The following is a 20889-nucleotide window of genomic DNA, read 5'->3' as shown; positions in this document are numbered from 1 at the left end:
CTTTCTCTCCAGCCTCCAATTCCTTCTGATCTTTTTCCAACTGGCACGGAGGAGCAAGCTCGCTTCCCTTTCTTAAGACGGAGGGAGCGGTCAAGGCACAGCCTGGCGTCGGAAACGGTCTCGTTTTTCTATGAGCTTCTAGAGGCCGTGCCTGAGGTAGAGGTTAAGTAGCCAGCACTTGAGACGCGGAGATGTTTGGTGCTAGATTTTCTTCTTTCTTCTGGCATTTCCTTCTAAGTCTTTTTTTTTTCTTCTGGCAATGTTCTTTCTATTTACATTTAAGGTAGCGCTAATAAAATTTTATGAAGGGCCTTAAAAAGTAATTGAGCTACTCCATGTTGGCTATTTTATTGTGGACTCTAATATATTCTAGGTGTGTTTCTCTTATACTGTAGTTATACAGGGAAAACTATCAATTTATTCCAAGAACATTTGAACCATGAATCTGTAATTTCATATCACAGTGCCTTTATTCCTGAGTGCTCCACCTTCTCCCATTGCTCTTTAGATCGGTTACGTAGGCAAAGGAGCCCTGTGTCCGTCTCACTTACCTTTCTCCACTCCCAATGTGCACTGCCATTTTAGGAACCCGACTAGATGGCTTTTCAGTAAATAACTTCCTCATTTCACTCGCTGAAAGCCCGTGTGGGGTTTTTGCTGGCCGTCAGACCAGGCACGTGGGTCTTGGTTGGTGTGAGACCTTGGGTCTTTCCACGCAGCTGAGGAGTGGACACGCAAGGGGAAGTTCATGCCTCCCTGGATGGCACAGAAGACACAGGGCTCATTTCCTGGCGGTGGCTGGCTGGACGGGGGAGGCTGAGGGCCGGTCAGGGAGGGACGGAGAAGGCCGACAGCGAGTTTGCGAGTGTCTCTTCAATGAGACGTACTGGCCTAGGTCATTGAGTTTCAGAACCTGCTGTGTTCAGATGTTTTCTTTTTACGTTTGTGTCATTTACTCTGGGACTGTCACAGGCATCGACTAGGAAATGGGTTGTATTTGAAGTAGGCTTTCCATCATTGTGTGTACATTTCTGTGCTTCTTTGGGTACTTTATTTACTCCATGACTGTTGTTTACCAGAATCGGGAAAAAAACCTTTTTGTCCTTACCACTGAGCGGACACAGAGCTGTGTGGAGTAGGATTGGGGTGGCCCGAGTCTCCGTGGGGTCTGAAGTTCTAGGCTTACGTGTCTTCTGTACGGGAGGCAGGAAAGGGCTCCGATAGGAGGGATGGTGCACGGCGTGAGGCCGAACCATGGGTTGCACTTCTTGGACTGGGCTGAGGAGAGAGGCTCATGGCGACAGGATGGTCCTCGGGGGTTCACAGGGGTAGGGCGTGAGGGATGGGCAACCTCAGGTGCTCTGCCTACTGACAGGAGATGGGGGTGGGAAATGTGGGCCCCAGGTACTGAGGTGGGGAGGCACAATCCCTCCTCTGATTAGAAACCAGGTCTTGTGCATGCTAAGCACACATTCCACCATGAGCTACAACTTCTGCCTTGGATTAGGGGCGTCCTAGCGCAGTGCTCACTTCACTATCTTCCTGCCAACAGTTGAAATGGGCAGAGGAGGGCAAAGGGGAAGCCCAGAAAGCACTTCACGAGTGGTAAAGCATCTTTATTGAAGGGTAGAATCAAGGAGGTGAAGCGTGGCCTCACCTCTGAAACCTTGGGGTCCAGGAAGCTAGACTGAGCTATCATGGGGGAGATCTCAGAGAGAAATACACGGGATAAGCTTTAGGGCACTTAATGAGCTGTGATAGCACGAGGACGTCTCAAGAAAGGCATTCACCATTTAATATTCGGGTTTGGAGAAACACCTCTCGGTCGTCCACTCACCCGGAGTCTCATCTCCATGTCTGCCAAGTGGAACGCTGCAAGTGGCTTCCTGGTTAATGCACCTCGCTTGGCCTCCCCCTTTTCTTGCGGTGTGGGTGTGTGCTGTAACGCCTCACCGTCTCTGCTGCTCCTCTGTGCCTCTGGATTAGAGAAGGATTGCAGCACCCCTCCCTGACAGGCCGGGGGGAAAGCTCACCCGTGGGGTCTCCTGGCGTGGAGAGCCGTCTTGCCTACCTTGGAGGTTTTACGCTTTGCATATTACTCTTTCTGTGTGTGTGGTATAAATTTGCACCGTAAAAGTTGCATGAGGATCTGCTTCAGGGTTCCAAGTTATCGGTCAAAATGGACCTTTAGAAACCTTGAAGTTATTTCAAAAGAAACTATTGGAGAGCCTTGGCTCGCTCACTAAGGTCCTGCTTGGAACTAGCACCCGGGAGAAGTTCATCAGATTGCACGGGGAACGGTGTTAATCGGGAATGCCCTTTGGCATGGGGCTTCCTCTGCCTATTTGTGTTAGAGATGGGAACTGGGCAACTGTCACCGCAGCTGGTGAGCTCTGACGGACAGCACAAGGCTGCTTTCATCAGTGTCTGTGGTCCTAAAAAGCTTCATTTTGCAGTCAGCTATGTATCACTAGTTTTAGTTCATTATATTTGAAATGGCTGTTGGAAACATTTCATGCATAAGGTTGAACTCTCCCATGATCCTAAGTATTATATTTTTTTAAAAAATGCACAGAACTTCATTTGGCTATTGAAAAATAGTAGATATATAGTTGCTCTGGACAAGCCCTGAAATTGAAGCTTTGCAGTGACCTTGCCACAGAATGGAAGGTCACTGTATCTCTGCTGTACTTTGATGCTGTGGCATAATTGAGTGAAGTGGCTTTATATTATGTTGGATTTTATAGTGCATCTTTCTTCTCCTTTCTGAAAGACGGTATTTGCCCTGCAAATACGCAGCGTTCCTCTCCGTTCAGTGTGTTTGGCAGGGTTCGTTGCTGAGCAGGGGTCCTTTATGGGCAGGGATCTGGGGGCAGGTGCCTTTGTGTTGTCTGTAGGGACCAGAGCAGACATTTGGTGGCGGCCTGGGGCCTCACCGCACACTGCGTTCCCTGGAACTAGCTACTGAAACCGTGACGTGTAGAAATAAATGTTCCTTCTCCCGTGTTATTAGCTGGTGTAGCTTCTTGCAGATGATGGGATTTGTGTTCTGTGAATGGGTCCTTTAAAACTGTACCTGAGTGGGAAGGATGGTTGTGGAGTTTTCTTTGTCCTGGATGTACTCCAGAAGACTGAGAATTGCTAACATGGAAATGTGGGCCTCGTCTACTGAAGATGTTTTCCTGGGGAAGTTCGCAGAAGCGGGTGTAGGGCCCAGAAGCTCCACCTAGATTCTCCACTGAGCCTATGGCTTCCTGGAGTCACCTAACGGACATTTGTTCTTTTCTTCTCCCCTCTGGATACCTGATTTGGGGCACATGAATAGTGCAAAAGAGTGTTTCGTGGGGACAACTGCACCATGGTTAAGATTTTGCTGTTGGCACAAAAAGAAAAAAAAATCCATATTTTCTTTGGACCTGGGTAGTTCATAAGTACCCAACAAGCTTCTTCATTTGGAAAATAGGTTTATAGAATTGGTTTCCTGGTGAATTGTGCCTTGTTACCGTGACTCAGAAGCAAATCTCTCTGCAAAGATGCTGGATCTCCTGTATGCAAGCCAATATATTGAGATGTTTATTCTCCTGGAGCTTAAGTATGGTATGTTTTTTTAAAAAATTGCTGTTTTTTAAAGTCTTCATTGGCAATGGGAAAATACATTGTGAGTGTTTCAAGTGGACAATGTCTAGCTTTTGTATCAAGTATCACACAGATTCTAATTACACTGCTATGTTAGTAAATCTTCTGTCAGAACACCACGTTTTCAGAGCATCTCCCTGACACACATCTGTATGTGAACAGTGATGTCTTTGTAAGTTTATGTTCATTTGAAAAGATGCATGTAATTTTATTGTTATTATTAATGTGTTGGGTGGAGGGATTGCTGTTTTGTAAGTCAGGTAAAAAATATAATTCTCTCTTGAGCAATGTTACCTCTTTTTGCCATCTCCCCATCTAATTTCCTTTCCGTCTCTGCCCACAAGGTACGTAGCTGGTGTTGGTAGAGCAGTTTTTATTGCTCGTCTCAATTCCTGTGTCCCCAGTAGTGTTTTTTTTTTTTTTTTGGTGGTGTTGTTATTGTTGTTTGTTTTATTTGTCGCTAGTCCTGGGTCTTTAACTCAGGGCCTAGGCACTGTCCCTGAGCTTCTTTTGCTCATGTTTGCTCAAGGTTAGCGCTCTACCACGTGAGCCACATTCCCGGCCTGTGTCCCCGTGGCCCCCCCCCCCCAGTAGTTTTTTAAGGTTGGCCACTACCCGTGGGTTTATGGCAGAGGAAATAAAAATGTTATCAGTGTGTGAATAACATATGATTTGTACTTTCTGCATATGGATACTGAACTGCAGAGGTGCCTTAATTAATTATTGAGTGATTTCCAAGGTAGGCTTTATAAAGTTGTCCTGCCATTCTAGACATGATAGGGAAAAGTCCCCGACCCTGGCTTGTTTCTAGTTCCTCCTTCTCTGCCATGAAGAACTCTAGTAGTTGATACGGTCTTCTCATGTTCACTGAGTGATGGCGTGTCCTAATTAGGGCCTGCTTGGTGGATCCCTCCAGGAAAGCTGTGTCGTTGCCAGGAGCCTCCTTGCTCCTGTATGTGTGTGTGGGCATGCGTGTGTGCGTGTGCACCTGCCTTCCTTTTACACACAGCCCTGCGGAACGGGCCGCAGGGCCTGAGGCTACAGAAGCCTCCGGTCCAAATCCCTGTGCCCTGTGGCTGCCGGGTGGGTCGACTCTGGGCGCCGGCAGGGTTGGGCTGATCTCAGGGGCTGAACCCAGCTGAGGCAGATGTCTCCTCCTGTGGGGCAGAGGGGCAGGAAGCAAGGCAGGAGCTGGCCTGTCCTTGGCTGGGACCTGCCCGGGCCCTGCCTGCTTGGTGGACGCTGTCTGCGGCTCCAGGGAGATTTGCTGTGGCCACACTGGATGAGGGTAGCTGCCCCCTTGGGAGCTCTTTAAAAATGACACTTCCCTTAGGCACCTTGTTCTCTGAGCCCGTTTGGTTCCCTGCACATCTTAAACAGTTAACTTGTCTTGTTGGGGGTCAAACCCAGGCTAGGAAGCTGGGCAAACCTGGAACCCCCCCCCCCCCTTCAAGCCAGTGCTGGGCAGTGCTAGGTATTCCGTTCCCCCCCCCCCCCCCGCCCCCGGGTTCTGTCCTTCCCAGGACCCATACACTTCCTTCCCTGTGATTTCCTTAGGTTACTTACATGTCCCCAATGTCCCGAGGGTATGAAATAAACTTAGAAGCCACACAAAACATCGTGTTTGAGTTTTTTTATTTAAAAATTAGTAAAGAACTTAATGACAAGTATAATAATTTAAGTCTACCTGTAATAGCATGAGTTACGTCTACATATGGGGAAGACTGATTTACCTTGGTTTGGTATCAAAGTTTTTACTTAAATCTTCCCAAGAGAAGGATCACCATCTGTCAATGACGTGTTGCAGTCAACCCAGGAAATGGTTTTGAAATTTTATTTTTCTATTTGGGAGATGGTATTATTTTTTTTTAAGGTGGAATTAGTTTATCCTTCGAGTTTTCTTTTTGTTTTTGACTCCGACAATGCTGATCTTTGTATTTTTTTGGTCAAGACTAGTTTGAAATGGTGATATCTCCGGGATGGGATGTGGTCTCATCTAGATGCTGCGCAGTACTAGTTAGAAAGTACGGGGGGCGGGGGCGGAGGGGTTCTTCTGACATAAGGAAAGATAACTTGTTGCAAACTTTTAACTTTAGTTAAAAACAGTATAAAAAACATGAAACACATTTTTAAGTATTGAGTCTACATGAAACAATTGCACTTCCTTCCTGGTGCAGGGTCTACTTGCTCCTCTTCTTGCACAACAAGAAAGGTCTCACTTCAGTTACTGCTATTCAGAGATGCGAATGGTTAGAGAGTGTTTCCACCAAAGGTGTTTGTGTGTGTGTGCGTGCGCACGCTCACACAGGTGTTAAATATAGCCCCACCATCTTGTTGGATATTTATGTGATTTATATTCTCTTCAAAATCCAGATCCGATTTCATACGGATCACTGGGTTCTCTTAGAACCCTAATACTTGGGAAACTAAAATGAAATCTCTGTTGAGTCAGGAAGAAAATACGTGGCAAGACGTCGCTTGGATGCGAAGGACGCAAGTTGAGACCCTTTTTCTGAGGCTGACCACTTTGTCTTTGGCCTCTGAGCGGTGAGGTGTGTGGGAACACACAGTTAGACGGGAGGCCAGACTGCTGCACAGAAACTTGAAGACTAGGTTTTCTGGTATATCCACAAACTGTTCAAAATTTCAGTTGTACCAAAAAAAAAAAAAAGGCAAAAATAAAAGTCCCTACTTCCTATTATGAAAAGCAAAAAAATCGATAGACAGATTCATTAGCACACTAGGGGAGTTCTGTTTCTATAAAAAAGATATTTGCAAAGGTGCAAAGAAACCAGTGGAAAAATAAAGGAACAGAGATTCATGGTTGCGATGCGCAGTCAAAAAGAACTCTGGGTGTTACTGTGCATTTAAAAAATACCTAAAAACGTTGGATTTCACAGCTTTCCCCTACGTAGTCGCGTAGTACAACTTACTAACAAGTTACATGTAGGCGATATTAAGTTTGTCCATTGGTAGCAGCTAAAGGAAACACACATTTCACTCTGAGGTGGCCAGATCTTGTACAGCTGTGACAGAGTGAACAAATTGTGTGAAAAATCTGGCCGTGCTCACGGGGGGCACAGGATTGATCCACTAAAACACTTCCTGCCGGGGCAGGAAGCCTGTGATTTATTGGTGACAGTATTATCCACTGTGTATCTCGATGTGTGTTTTCAAATTCTTGCCAGGGTGTATCATTTGGCCTTTGGGTACCAAAAGATTAAAAACTAGATCTTAGAAAGCTTAGAGTCCTGTAAGCTCTGACCCTGTCAACTCGCAGTGATTAAAGGCATGTCCTGACATTGGGGATCTCCTGGCTGCTGGCCATTTGGAAAATGAGCAGTAAACATGTCATAGGTCTGGAGATGAAGAGGATGCTAAATTTGAGGTGTCGGTGTGACACTGAATTGTGGTCACTTGGCTTAGCGCGACAGCACATGAAGGCAAATACACATAAAGTCACATTTGAGAGCTTATTCATGGTCTCTGACCACTTGAAAAAATTGTGCTTTCTCCGGAATTTGGTGTGCTGAGAGCTGCACTGCCCCGCCCCCTCCCGCCCCCTTGCTTCGTTTGCAAAATGAAATGTAAAAATGAAGTCCTTTGCAAACGTAAGGCTTGCTTGTTTCTTCTCGGTATTTAAAAAAAATAAAGGCTTGAAAATAACTCTATGGGCGTCAGCTGTGTCCGGGGAGTGAGACCCCACCCTTGGGACGGGTGGGGCCGGGGGAGGATTTTTACTGATCATCTTTGACTACATAGGTTTTCCCTCTGATTCTATATCCCGCGTCAGAGAACCGGAAAGAGCAGCTGGCTAGGCGTGCCCTTTACTCTCTTGCTCTGTTAATGATCTGTTGGTACAAAGGCCTTTTTGGTAGGAACACAGGACGAGAAGCGGGGAGCGTGGGAGCCGGCGCCTCAGTTACCTCCATCCCATTGCCGTTCGTTTTGGAAGAGGACTGACTTAATAACTCCTGTGGGCTTTAAAGACGGCCTCGAGACTCTGATCACCGTGAGTCTTAAAGGAACCAGAGTTTCCATCTTCCGTGCTTTTTGGACTCAGTTTTGGATTTTTGCTTGGGCGTCGAGGAGTAAGTCTCCTGCGTGTAAGGCGAAGGTACAACCTGAGTTTCCTCGATGGGGTGCAGTTTCTTCAGCACGGGCTGCAATTTGTCTTCTTGCTGCTTGAAATCCAGCTCCACACTAGAAAGACAAAAGAAGACCTCAGTACGTGTTCCTTCCTGTCCGGTGATCGCCCTCTGGGACAGCCAAACGGGGTGTCGGGCCTGTCTAGGGAATGGCTGTTCTTATGTAACTATACGTTCACAGTAACCGCATGGCTTACTACCAAGCAATTGGCTATGTTATGTTTTAACTCGAGATTGCTTTGGAATCTCTCTCATGAGATCATTTTCATGTGAACATAATTTACTTCTTCCATGGTGAAATAATCCGGTTTGGAGGTACGGCTAGGGCGGACGCCTGTCAGGTGTCTGTTGAAGTGAAACGTGCACTATGAGCGATCTAATGCTTACCCTGGACTGTGCCCGTGTCGCCATGGTCTCAGCCAGCCAGCCAGCCTTGGCAGTTAAGTATAGGTCGTCCTAACACATACCTACCAGGCCCGCCCAAGCTCTGTTCTATGCAGCGTGTCATCAGTCAAAGAAATCTGTTTATCACCTCAGCCATCGCGGGGCCGAATGACCTTGGGCTGCATTCTCCTTGTAAAATTTGGCTCATCCTAAGAGCCAGAGCTTCTGACGGAGCCGAGGGAGTGCCCAGTGTTTATTGAATCTACCCCATTTTACAATACTCAATTGTTATCACACAGATTTTTCAGAAAACAACACAGATAGTGTTTGGGAAAAACAACACAAACTGTAATTACATTTCCACAGCCATAGTGTGCAAACATGTAGTTACAAGGGAAAGATGTTTGCCAGGAGTGACATTTTTGTTACAAAGATAAGATTAAAGACAATTCTGCAAGTGTACATTGCTGCTTACGAAGTTCCTATGGAGAGTGCTGTTGACTTACCTGGAGTCATCCCTTCTCCACAGCACCTGGGTAAGGGCCTGTCTTGGTTGTCCTGCCTTTTACTCTGTCTGGGGTCCCTGGGTCTTTGGGACAGACTTGCTGACCTACTTACTGTATTTCTGCCATGGTCCTAAGCAGTGGGGAGATTGCCTTTCAGTCCTGTCAATTCCCTGCTCATCTTCAGGACCCTGTGGTTGGGGCCAGGGAGCCGGGGAATCCTGTGCCCTCTTTCTTTGTTGGGTCTGGTGGCCAGACTAAAGGTCGCTAGATGTCACCAGCAATAATAATAATGCAAATGTTAATAACCTTTCATAACCAATGAAAACCATCCACCATGTATAAACATGAAACCCTATGGATTTGCGGAACCATTAGTGCTGGCCAAATTTTGACATTTTGGAAAGACAAAATGGCAAAGCTGTATTATCTGGAGTTTTAAAAACAAGTTCCAGCCCTATCTAATGGTCTTTTCTATGTTTTAAATTTATTGCTACATTTTTACTTATGGTCAAAGCTGATAATATTCCTAAAAAAAACCCCCACAAAACCCAAACCAAAACTGCTTAGACATGTTTATGGCTAGTTACTCTATGTTCTTCAAACACACCTCTTTTCTCCACTTCAGAGGCTTCTCTCACACCTGCCGTGCATAGAGAGTGGAGGAAAAGCTCATCAACTTTGTAATCCTAGCTACTTAGGAGGTGGGTATCTGAGGATTGCAGTTCGAAGTCAGCCCAAGCAAGAAAGTCCGTGAGATTCTTATCTCCACGTAACCACCAGTAAGCCCAGAGTGGATTTGGGGCTCCAGTGGTAGCACTCTGAGTGGATAAAAGCTAAGCAGGTGCATCAAACCCTGAGTTCAAGCCCTTCCCCTAACCCCACGGCCCCCAAAATGCTTATAAACTCCAGTCTCGTGGAGCCAGAATGTGTGAGAGTGGCTGGTGGAGTCGTCCCTCTCAGGAGTATCTGTGAAAATTACAGATAGAAGGCTGTGCTGTACTCGTGTAATTCTAGCCTCCGTTCCGGGAGGTAGAGCTACAGAACAGGCCTGCGATGGCTGGGATTCCTGCCATTCCTGCCCTGGTGAAAGGCCAGGCATGGAGGCCTGGGTTAGGTCCTGTGTCGTCTTTAAAACTTCGTGTTTCGTTTTGTTCTCGTTGAAAACAGATACTAATTCCTGTCTCACTGAATTGTGATGAGGAATTTCCTCCCTAGGAAAGAAAACCGTTTTGATTTGGGTATTTTCTTATCCTTATTATTATCATCTGCGAATCACCAATTTTACAGTGGGACCCAGGGTGTACTCAGAAAGAGAGCTACAGGAGACTTTCCTTTTCACGAGCCAACGAGAGCCTCTTGACCGAGTTTCTGAGAGTTGGCCTGCTGGGTACAGCAGAGAAATGCTAGCAAGGTGCTTGGTTGGTGCTGAGCACCTGCTCCGGGTCGAGGCCATTTCCGACGTCCTGGATAGGGTCTTGAGTTGTCAGGACAGAGGACAGTGCTAGCATCCCTTAGAGTTAACAGTGCAATCCTGGGCACCTGTAATTATTGAATTCCCATTAAGCATCTACATTGGGAATCCTGTTATTAACCAATTTATCACACCGCAGAGCCATGTAATCACAGAGTAATCTAATCTGAGTCCTTGTTAACAAAATGACTCGACTTTATCTGTCGAGTAGACTCTGTTGATGCTCCCCCGGAATGCTGCCCTGGCGTCGTGCAGCCGGAGCGGGCTCGTGAGGCCCCGGGGAGCCTGTGGAAGCCCGTGGGAAAGGCCTGCAGTGGGGGGCGTGGGGGGGGGGAGCGGGCAGGCGGCGGGAGCCCTGCCTCAAGCCGCCACGTCTGTAGCGGCCAGGCTGCTGGCCTCTGCGGCGGGATCGTGTGTGTGTGTGTGTGTGTGTGTGTGTGTGTGTGTGCACCCCGGCAGGCACAGGGGGGTGTGCCCTCGCTGCTCGGAGCAGTGTGTGCACGGTGGTCCACGGCTGTCTGCTGAGACTCCGAGTCACTGAAGGGCGAAGCCCACGGCTAGACACAAGCTTAAGAGTCCGATCCTCTCCACCCAGTGTGGAACAGTTTCCTTTCACGTTAGCTGTACAGCTAGAGGATATCTCGAGGATATCCCAGACCACTGCAGCTTCTCTGACTGGCCTTCCGTCCACGCAGGACAGACTGTCCGGCTAGGGACTGGGGAGACCTGGCTGATGGGGTGGTGGTGACGGCTTTCCCCGTGACGCTGGAATGACCCACCCCCATCTGTCGCCTGGACACCTGCGCATGGGCACTGTGCTCCTCGCTGCCTCCTTCACGAACAGGGCTACCCCACCCGGGCACCCGACATTGGCAAGGCTGTCCACTCGCCCTCGCGCTCGCCTCAGGACCCCTTCCCAGCGATGCCCCACTCCACCACGAACTCAGAACAACCCAGTCTGTTTCTACGTTTTTCTTTTCTTGGCCTCCCTCTTCCCGGTCACAGGTGCCATGGCCGGGGGGAAGAACCGTGCGCTGCCTCGGTCCTCAGCACCTCTGCCTGGACCGGAGTCACGGCGGCTGCCCGAGCGGTGCTTCCCGCAAGAGTGCAGGCTGGAGTCGGGAAGGCCAGTCCTGTCCTGCCACTCGGCCCAGTGTGCTCTTCTTATCCCCTTCCCCGCGCGAGCCCCTCCTGGCCACAGGCTCCCGGGGGTTTCTCCTGGAGACAGTGACGGGGTGACCGGAGCGGGCCGTCCACAGCCCGACTCCTCCGCAGCCCTGCTTTGCAGGCTCTTCTGAACCGTGTTCTGCACGGCGCAGCGGGCCGACCTGCTCGCTGCTTCCGCTCCCCAGGGGTCTGCAGAGCTTGGTGGTCTGTCGGCACCGTCACGGCTGGCCCTCAAGTGCCCGTTCCCTGGTGCTTTGCCAGAGGGGGGCCTGAGCCTATCGTAGGTTCTCTGTGCCTTTTCCCGTGTACCAGAGTCGCGTCTGGGGCCACGCTCTTGTTTTTTTTCTGGGATCAGAAGCCATCGATCTTCCCCGGGGGCCTGTACCAGTGCAGACCGAGCTTGCTCTTCGCCACATGGGCAGATGGGAGGTCTGGGATGCAGATCCCTCTGTCGCTTTGGACTCCATTCAGTCGTGCGTGTCTCTGCCCACTGCACTTAGAGCAGGAGGCTTTCGCCGTGCTCTCCAGCTCAGGGGCCTAATCTGGCTTTTGTATTACCCAGGCCAGCAGCTGTGTGCATCTTGTGGAAGGCTGACGCCTCAGCAGGCTCAGCGGTCTGAACAAGGTCCTGGCTGTTGGTTTCAGAGCATGAGTCTCTGCGTCTGGGGCCTGGTTGGACCAGGCGGGCTCTCCCTCAGCGTCCAAGCCAGAGGCGGCCAGTGGGTTTCACTGGGCCGAAGGATCCCGCGGGGCCTCTTCACATGTCCCCATGCCTCTCTCCACCGCCCGCTCCCACGTCCGTTTGTTCTCCCCGCTGACAACAGGACCACCCTGTGTGCGGAAGCCCCGGCCTGCTCGCCTCCGCCGAGCCTCCAGCCCCGACCCCCCCCACCCCACCATACGCTGATCCGTGTGTCAGGTGGGGGGCAGGTGCCCTTTCTTCCCTCTTTTTCTCTTAAAAATGAATTTTAAGTATGGGGGTTGTTGTAACAAAATTATTACCATTAGCCTGTATTCCCAAAGAAGTAAAAAATCTGCTTCCGATGTCTGTCAGCCCACACCCGGCTTTGCGTCCTCCCCGGGGACAGCCAGGTTTGCGGGCCCCTGCCCCCAGCCACTTCCCGAGATGATGGAGAGCAGGGTCCTCCTTTGTGTCTGAGGCGTTTACCGTCCGTCCGTCCGTCCGTCCGTCCGTCGGATGCTCCTCGGCAAGCTGTCACCCCCTTCTCAGGGTCACCAGATGCAGGAAAGCCCGTCTCCGACCTCATTCCCTCCGTGTAGCGGGGAAGAGCTGAAAGTAGATGACTTTGGCTCCGAGCACTTGCTTGTTTGCTGGAGTGGAAGAAAACTTGAAATCCTTGATTCCTCTAGCCCGCCCATGCCAAGTGGCTCGATGGGCTGCAGATCCCCAGTCTCTACTTTTAATTCTCTTTGAATTAGATCACAGAGTCCCCGGTGCTAACCGTGGTCCTGCACTGATTCATGCCCTGCTGCTGTGGATAAATCAGCTCACCCCAGGGACAGGCGCTCTCCTGGCTGGGAAGTGACGGAAGGGAGGCGCTTGCCACGCGGGGCTCCCGAAACCCGACGCTTTGGGGCTTGGGAAGCCGCTGAGCATGTAGGTTTGGATGAGTCGATCATGTCCCAAAGCACAAGGATGCCAAGAGATGTCGGCCACAACCTGGCCAGTTTTGAGTTTGCCTCATGGGTGGCCCTGCCCCTGCCCAGAGGAAGCTAAGTGCTAGGCTTCGCTTCCGGGCCTGCGCTCCCCTTTCTGTGCTACAGGAAGGTAGGCAAGTCCTCTTCCTTCCTCTCCGGGCAGAGGCAGAAACAGCACCATGCTTTTCAGAATACACTCTCCAGGATCGTCTCCATCTGGACAGAGTCATGCAACTGCCATGTCCAGAGCTGGTTCTCGGTGGCTACTGGCCACCGTTCCCCCAGCGGGCTGAGCCCCACGCACCCCCTAGATCACAGGCTCAGGTGTCCCCCTGTCTCCCCCAGCAGTGGGGCCCAGTGAGTTCGCCCTCAGCAAAGTCTCCCGTGTATCCCCACTGGTCTCACTCTAGCATCTCACTCCAACGTCTCAGCATCGCCCTGCGGGACTTCAAGTATCTGACTCTCCTCTTCCCCTATCACGCTGGCTTCCTGTGGCCAGAGTCAGCGTGGGGTGTCTCCTCATGCCTCATCACATTCCTGCTCACCCCTCTAAGCTGGTGGCACCCGTCACCTCTTCTTCCAGTAGGTTTTCAGGAGAGGCCAGGTCTGCCTGTGCCCTTTCCGATTATGTGCCAATGCCATGCTCCGGCTGGCTTCCCTCCATACTTCTCCTTCAGCATGGCTGATGGGGGGTGGCAGCTGTTTTCCCTCCTTGAGGCACAGATTACACTGGATCCATCTTTCATCTGCAGTGCATGTAGCCAGTGCCAGCTCAGAGCATGCTCTCTGCATTCTGAATCACAATGAACTGATGAAGTGAACCAAATCCTCCTACTCCTCATCTCAGCCGATTGCTCCTGTCCTGTTTGCTCTATGACACTGATCGTTTGTTGTCTCTATAGAGCTCTATTTGTTCTACAGGTTTCGAATTCTATTTATCCTACTACCTATATAATTTTATATGGTATTTAATAAGAATCTAATTTATTATGTACATAATCTAGCGTCTAGAGATATATGTCTCATATGTATATCTATATATATACATATTTGTACATATGTAGGCCCCATCTCCATACAGACTTAGTACCTTTTGAACGCTTTAAACATATTCATTGAAACTTTGCATCTATCCCCCAGTGTGTATGTATTCGGTACATCTTTATAGAATTGTTCCCGACTTCCCATATCTTAAGTTGGAAGTAGGTGGCCAGGCAGTAACACTCCTACTGGAACTATATGATCTGTCCCCTTTCCTGGCATGCTGTGCAAAGGAAATTGTGCTTACAAGATTTTTGTTTCTAAGCATTAGCTAGATGTCTCGGCTCTAAGCTGTAGTGCGTTCTCTGCCCTCTGAGTCGGGCTGAACTTCCTGACTGCCTCTCAAACTGTTGCCTTGCCACCGTGAGATCGTGCTACGCCCGCGCTCCATCCTCACCCTCATACCTGCCGCTGGCCATTCCCAGGACGATTCTGCATGCCCACTTCTGAGGGCAGACTAGATGCTCAGGGATCAGCAGGCCGTGTTTGCCCAGGGGGAGGGGGAGGGGGAGGGGGGGAGGGGGATGCAGTCATCGCATGACCTCAGCCTATGATAATGTCCCCAGCAGATGATGACAGGATTGAAGCACTTACATTAAACCTATCCGCTGCTGTCTTCCCTGAATCCGAGCTATCATTAGAAGGGATCAGTACTTTATCAGATGTTGTCAGGTTAGTGCTGGGGTCCCTGGCCTCAATGAAGAGATCGCTTTTGTCATCCTTGGGCTATCCCCTCTGTGAGATGATGCAACTACAAGAATATGATCGTTTCACAAGCTGGTTGCCGTCAGACCCCCGTTCCGCCCCCCCCCCCCCAGCAATGAGTTTGTGGCAGGGTAATATTTCTGTGTGGCTGGGATGCTGGTGTGGTCTTAGTTGCTCTTCTCATTTGGAAGATGAGCCGGCTGAGGACTTCCGGTCACCATGTTGGCCCTGGCCCCCGCTCTGCTTCTAGGCTGAAGCTAAGGAGCTGCGTGCCGTCCTGATGTCAGCACGGAGAGCCCGCCCTCCCCCCCCAGCTGTCATGTGCCCGCTGCACGCAGAACCTCCAGCCCACCGCCAGCCCCAGGGGTGACCCGGATGTCACACGGGCCTAGGTTCATCCGTGACGGCTGGTGTAGACCCAGGAACCACTGCATCCCGTGGGCACAGACATTGGCCAGGGAATTTCATGCTACCTCACTCTGGGGGTTGTGGCAATACTGACTTTTCTAGTTACCCTTAGAGAGATCTCCATATTTGTGTTACAATGAATTACATTTATCTCCTCGTGAAACTGACAAGTTCCCACCCAAAGCATGTGTTGCACATGAGTAAAAGGCCCCCTAAATTTTACCCTTGAGGGTAGCCAAAGGTGAGGGCACTTGATGCAAGTAGCCCTTTTCTTCTGAATAGATTGTTAGTAATTGCTCTATAAATACTCTTTTGATCAGTGTTCAGTGTTAGGGCTGTATTCAGGCTCAAGTTTTGTGAAAAGTTACCAAATTACTGAAACCTGAATCCACATATGTTTGTGGAAAAGAAATCCCATATTTTTAGAATTCTTATAGAATAGAGAAAGAACCTGGATTTTATTAGCTTTGGGAATTTTCAGGGAGAATTTCGAGACCTGTCAAAATCACTCTATTTTTTTTTCCCTGATGCAATTTATCTTATTACAAGAATATTTCCTTATGTCAGAATAATATCATGTAAAGTATTACCTGGAGATTCCCTTCTGTCGCCTCCTTGCCTCCCCACCGCTCACTGTATTGGACTAAGAGCAGAATGCTAAATATTAGAAAGCACATCCCAGTGCCTCCTCCCCCCCGCCCCCACCAGGGCTTCCATTGTTACCAGACTTCATATGCACAAGGGGTAGTAACTGCAGAAAGGCTGGAGAGGGCCCTGGCAGACACTAGCCAGCCCCCAGTGGGCTCCAGACAGGGCCAGCATGGGGTGCTGGATCTGCGTTCAGATGCCGTCACCGCTCTCTAGTACAAGACTTCATTACTCAGGTGGCTTTCGTGTCTACCTTCTGTTTTGTTTGGGATCCGCGAAGGATCGTTGCGTGTGTTTAATGTGGGCCTCCTCGCCCCCTTACAGTGGGTGCTCTTCTTGATGGCATGGTAAATGACCCCAGGATGGATGGAGGCAATTCCACCATCACAATAGGTCTTCTTCAGGCTCATCATGTCAGTGTGTTTCCCTCATCTTTCCTGAAATCCTCCAGTTCCACTGAGCGATGAGTTGCATAACTGCAGAGATGCTGGCAGAGGCTGCATTGGATCAGCCCGGCAGCTGTGGGGGGAGGGGGTGGCATGCAAGTGTCCCTGGCACCGCCTTCCAGCCCTGCAGGTGCTCTTCCTCCCCTTACTTCCTGCCAGCTGTTCTGAAGTCTCTAGCCCAGGGGCCTCCTGAGAGCACATCTGAGTCCTCCCGAAATGCTAGCCCTCCACCATGTCCTGTCTCTCCCGCATCGGCCACAGAAAGCATGTCTGCCCCCCTCCTTTCCCTTCAGTCCTGAGGGTTCCTTTTGTCCCAGCTTCCTCGTTACAGTCAGCACAGTGTCCCTTAGAAATGCTCATCGAAGCTGGGCACAGGGTTAGCTCACACCTGTCATCTTAGCTTCTCAGGAGACTGAGATCTGAGGGTCATAGTTCAAAGGCAGCCCAGGGAGGAAAGTTTTTGATGATGCTCATCTCCAGTGAACCATTGACAGCAGAGCTGTGCCTCAAATGGTAGACTGCTTACCTTGAGCAAAAAAACGCTCAGGCACTGAGAGCCCGGTTCAAGACCCAGGACTAACAACAATAACTAGAAATAAATAACGACTAAATGCAAAGGAAGAAATGCCCATTCACCACTTGCACCTGATATGGATCCTAACAGATGATGGAAGCACATCATTTAGGGCGGATGGTCCCCTCACCAGCTCCCTCTGGGGTGAGGATGAAGAAGCCCAAGCCAGCTCTGGTCCCCTGTGAGAATTCCACCATAGAAATGAAGAGCTTGCGGGGGGGGGGGGGGGGGCTCTCCTAGGAATCCGCCCCTCAGGTCTTTCAACGCATGGTAGAAATTCTGTTGTTTCTCTTTTTAAATTCTGGAAGCCCTACTGCTTTTCATTAATGTGATTCAGTGTTATTATTAACTTTTAAATCTGGTTCACACCCCCAAAAGCCTTTGAATGGAGGCTAGCATATTTTTGTTTTCACAGAAACATAAAAGAATTCCGCTCCATTTTGTGTTTAATGAATTAACTATTTCAGTTGAAGATGGAACAGTGGATCTGCCAATGGTATCTTTGATTGTTCCTCCCTGAAAAAGTATTTGAACAAATGATGAATCACCCATGCATGACTCATCAGATTAGTCTGACGAGGGAGTTACAGGGATAGACTGCAGACAAAAGATTTCACCTGCTTATGAGCAAAGATCATATTAGCAATTTATCCTGAAAACATTTCCTGAACTAATTAAAGCATATTTTGACAGGAAATACGGATGATAAGCCAGGAAAGTTTTACTTCAAGGAAACCAAAACTTGAACTTGAATCTCCCTCCCTCCCTCCCTCCCTCCCTCCCTCCCTCCCTTCTCCCCTTCCCTCTGTGGCTTAAACTCAGAGCTTTGCACTCTTGCTTGACTGCTTCCTTAAAAGCTGGTGTTCTATCACTTGAACCACACCTTTGCTTCCTCCTTTTTTTCTAGTTAATTGGAGATAAGAGTCTCTTAGCTATATCCACCCTGCAGTCTACTGAATATCTAGGATTTGGGGGGAAACGTGGGTTTCCTTTCATCTTTTCTGCTAAGATCCTTAATTTTTTCATCTCAACTGGTTCAGGTTACAAAGGGATGCCATCTTAGGAAAAAATAAAATCTCAAAAATAAAAAAGGTCTCAAGGTCTCCAGTTATCAGAACTAACTTGATTCTTGGTGTTGTGGTAGACTAGTCCCCAGAGTTGTCTGTTCCGGGCCGGGTGAACATCCATGGGCAGGAGAGGAAGGGATGAGTGGAGTGGAGGAGCCCCTGTGGCGAGGTCCTCCCTCTAGCCTCCATAGATTCCGCTCAGACGCTTTCCTTTCCCAACACGACGTCACCCGTGTGTGAGAGTCCAGAGCTGGAAGGCCCCCACGGTGCGGTTCTGAGGGCTTCTATATCCATGGACCATCACCAGGAGCAAGGGGGGTGAACCCTGAGCTCCTGGCACTGGGTCTAAATGGCTGCTGCTTCTAGTCCTCCTCCTGAAATTGCTTCAAGACCTTTGGATGTTTTCCCCAAGTCCTATATATTTCCATGACAATCTTTTTTTTGTTTTCCACTGAGAAATAGGAACTGCCTGGCGTGGCAAAGGTTCACAATCATTACAGGACTGTGTGTTCAAGAAGCCCCAGGCAGCCGAGTCTTGAACATGGCATCCCTTCCCAGGCCTAACCAAGAAACCGTAAACCACCCAGGGCCAGGTGGTTCTGCTGCTTCAAAAGAGCAGCTGGGTTACATGCAAGGTGGGCGGGGCCACATCCATTGACCTGCAGCGGTCTCTGCCTGCCAGCACGCCCCTATGACAAATGGCAACATGGGGACTCTGGCAGCTGTCACAGCCCCTGGTGTGCTCCGGCTTCTGGGACAACCAGAGCCATGATTTGAACCCCCATCAGCCTTACCAATCCCAAAGTAGGCAACCCTTGAGGAGGTGAGGATTCACAGCGGAGTTCCTGAGTTCTGGGATGCTAGGCCTCGTAGCCAGGGACCAGGGCACCAAAGCCAGCCAGCTGACCAACCTTTAGCAACCAGCCTTTCCCCTCCTGCTGGAACTGTCTCTCGGTTGAGACAGTGCCGCTTCCTGTTCCTTCCAGCCCATCTGCCTTTGGTATTGGGTGGACTTGTTGAAGCAAGATCTCTGACCTTTCTAGCTAGAATATGTTGAGTTTGCTTCTGGACTTGTTTTTGCCATTTGTGTTGGGATGCCTTGTTTGGCTGAGATTATTTGCGTGTTGCGGAAACCAATGAGTATGAAAGAATTGATCGCCCTGAGAGCCTCTGGTGTTGCTACCAAATACTGGGTGTGACAAACAACTAAGGTAAGTCAAGTGTGCGCCCACAGAGACTCCATCACAAGGCACCCTCTTTTCTGGAAGGGAAAGCAGTTGTGATCCAGAGGTTCCTCCAGACTTCCGGGGGGAGGGCTTCCATTCAGAGTGGACAGCTCCTTCCTGCCATAGAAGACTGGCCGAAGTTTGCGTCATCTAGATTTGAATCTCCAGTTTGCATGATTTATGTTAAAATAGCCTATTTAGGATAGGTGCGGAACCGTTTTGATGACTTCCCCATGGACTAGGTTTTTTTGACTAATTGACCACAGTCGCTTCCGTTAACATCCATCTTTTCTGTGTAGACCTCCAGAGACCTGTCTGAAATTTTTTTGTGATTGCTGGCAGTGGTCACGGTTTTGATTATTTCTAGTATAGAATCATCAGAAGGCTGGGAGACAGTCTGATGAGCCGGCTGACTTGTGGGAATAGTGATGTCTACTTGAATCCTAGTTTGAAGACTCAGTGAAGTAAGTTTTTTTTTTTTTGGTGAGCAGGCAGCCATGTCCACTAGTAAACTGTTACTATGCAGAATATTCCAGATCCTTCTTGTTAAACCTGAGTACCTTGTGTTTGCAACACCAGTAACCATGGTTGGTTACTGGAACTACCCTGAAGGTACTGATTTTAATTCAAGCCACTTGCCTGCATAGTAGATTTCCCACTCCACTTTCCTTCTAATGCCACCCCTCTGGGATCTGTGTACATTGTACAGAGCTGCTGGAGGGTTTGTGATGTGGATGAGGGCCCATCTCTGTTCAGTTTTGGAGATGCATGTCACCACATCAACTCAGTCTTCTCTGCAATCATATCTTTTTGTGTGTGAGTGTTGCCAGTACTGGGACTTGAACTCAGGGCCTCTAGCTCTCACTTGGCTTTTCCTCTCAAGCTGGTGCTCTGCCACTTGAGCCACAGCTCCTCTTTCGACATTCTGCTGGTTAGCTGGAGATGAGAGCCTCTTCGACTTCTCTGTATGACTCGATTTACACTGGGATCCTCAGATCTCAGCCTCCTGAGTAGCCAGGATTACAGGCCTGAGCAGCACCTGGCTACAACCTATCCTTAGCAGAGGGACCTCTGTGGTGTAAGGTCACCCACAGGGTCACCATTCCTCTTCCCTTTTGCCTGGGAGTTTTCTGCTTCTTCGGCAAATTCCTGTAGTGCTTAGACAGAGAGCCAGAGGCTAAAGTATTAGGATTCGTGTCCATCTCTGGTTAAGCCCATTCAAAACAGTAACCACTCCAGGCTAATTCCTATCCTTCCCAGACTTGTTAAATCACTTTTAATATCACTTTTTATGTTAAGTCACTTCTGGATTTAGAGCTAAATTTATTCAAATTATTTCAGTTACATTGGACAGTGTCCTAATAAATTCTTTTCTCAATCACTCACGAGATGTTAAATGGGTGGAGGCTGAACGCGCCCATTCTCTGAGCCTTCTCTGGAAATCCTCATTCCTTCCTGTCTGGTTACATGGAGATTTAGCTCCTGAACCAGTGGACACGAACGTCTGAGGATGCCTGGAGTCAGCCTCGAGCGCCGCATCATCCCCTCGCCTCCTAACTCTGGGACGGCAGTGAGGGTTATTTTATGTCTGAGTTACACTTGCTTGCTCTTGACTCGGAGTTCTCATCCACCACACAAACATGGTGAAGTGAAGCTACTGGTCACACTGGGTTCTCGCCTAGACTCTGGCTCTGGAGTCCTCCAGGGAAACTCTTGATGTATGTGGCCTTTCACCTCCACCTGGGCCAGGACCAGGCAGTCAGCGTTTCTGGCTGTCATTGTGTGTAGCTGTCAACCTCTGGG

General features: G+C 49.4%; 2 protein-coding genes across 7 annotated transcripts in view; one reads left to right on the top strand and one right to left on the bottom strand.

Moving 5' to 3' along the window:
- The window catches only part of Dock1 (dedicator of cytokinesis 1), a 407862-nt gene that overhangs the window by 156171 nt on the left and 230802 nt on the right, over positions 1-20889 (top strand). The gene's annotated exons all lie outside the window — the stretch shown is intronic.
- The window catches only part of Insyn2a (inhibitory synaptic factor 2A), a 57545-nt gene continuing 41910 nt past the window's right edge, over positions 5255-20889 (bottom strand). For 3 of the 4 annotated variants that reach the window (XM_048338034.1, XM_048338036.1, XM_048338035.1), the window contains one exon: positions 5255-7839. In XM_048338034.1, the coding sequence (XP_048193991.1) occupies positions 7656-7839 (184 nt within the window). In that variant the 3' untranslated portion in view covers positions 5255-7655. Of the gene's footprint in view, positions 7840-20091; positions 20236-20889 lie in introns of those variants that run through there. The other variant, XM_048338037.1, reaches the window with a different exon arrangement.

Source organism: Perognathus longimembris, chromosome 2 (assembly GCF_023159225.1).
Source record: "Perognathus longimembris pacificus isolate PPM17 chromosome 2, ASM2315922v1, whole genome shotgun sequence".
Classification (NCBI taxonomy): Eukaryota; Metazoa; Chordata; class Mammalia; order Rodentia; family Heteromyidae; genus Perognathus; species Perognathus longimembris.
This window is presented reverse-complemented; position numbering and strand designations above follow the sequence as displayed.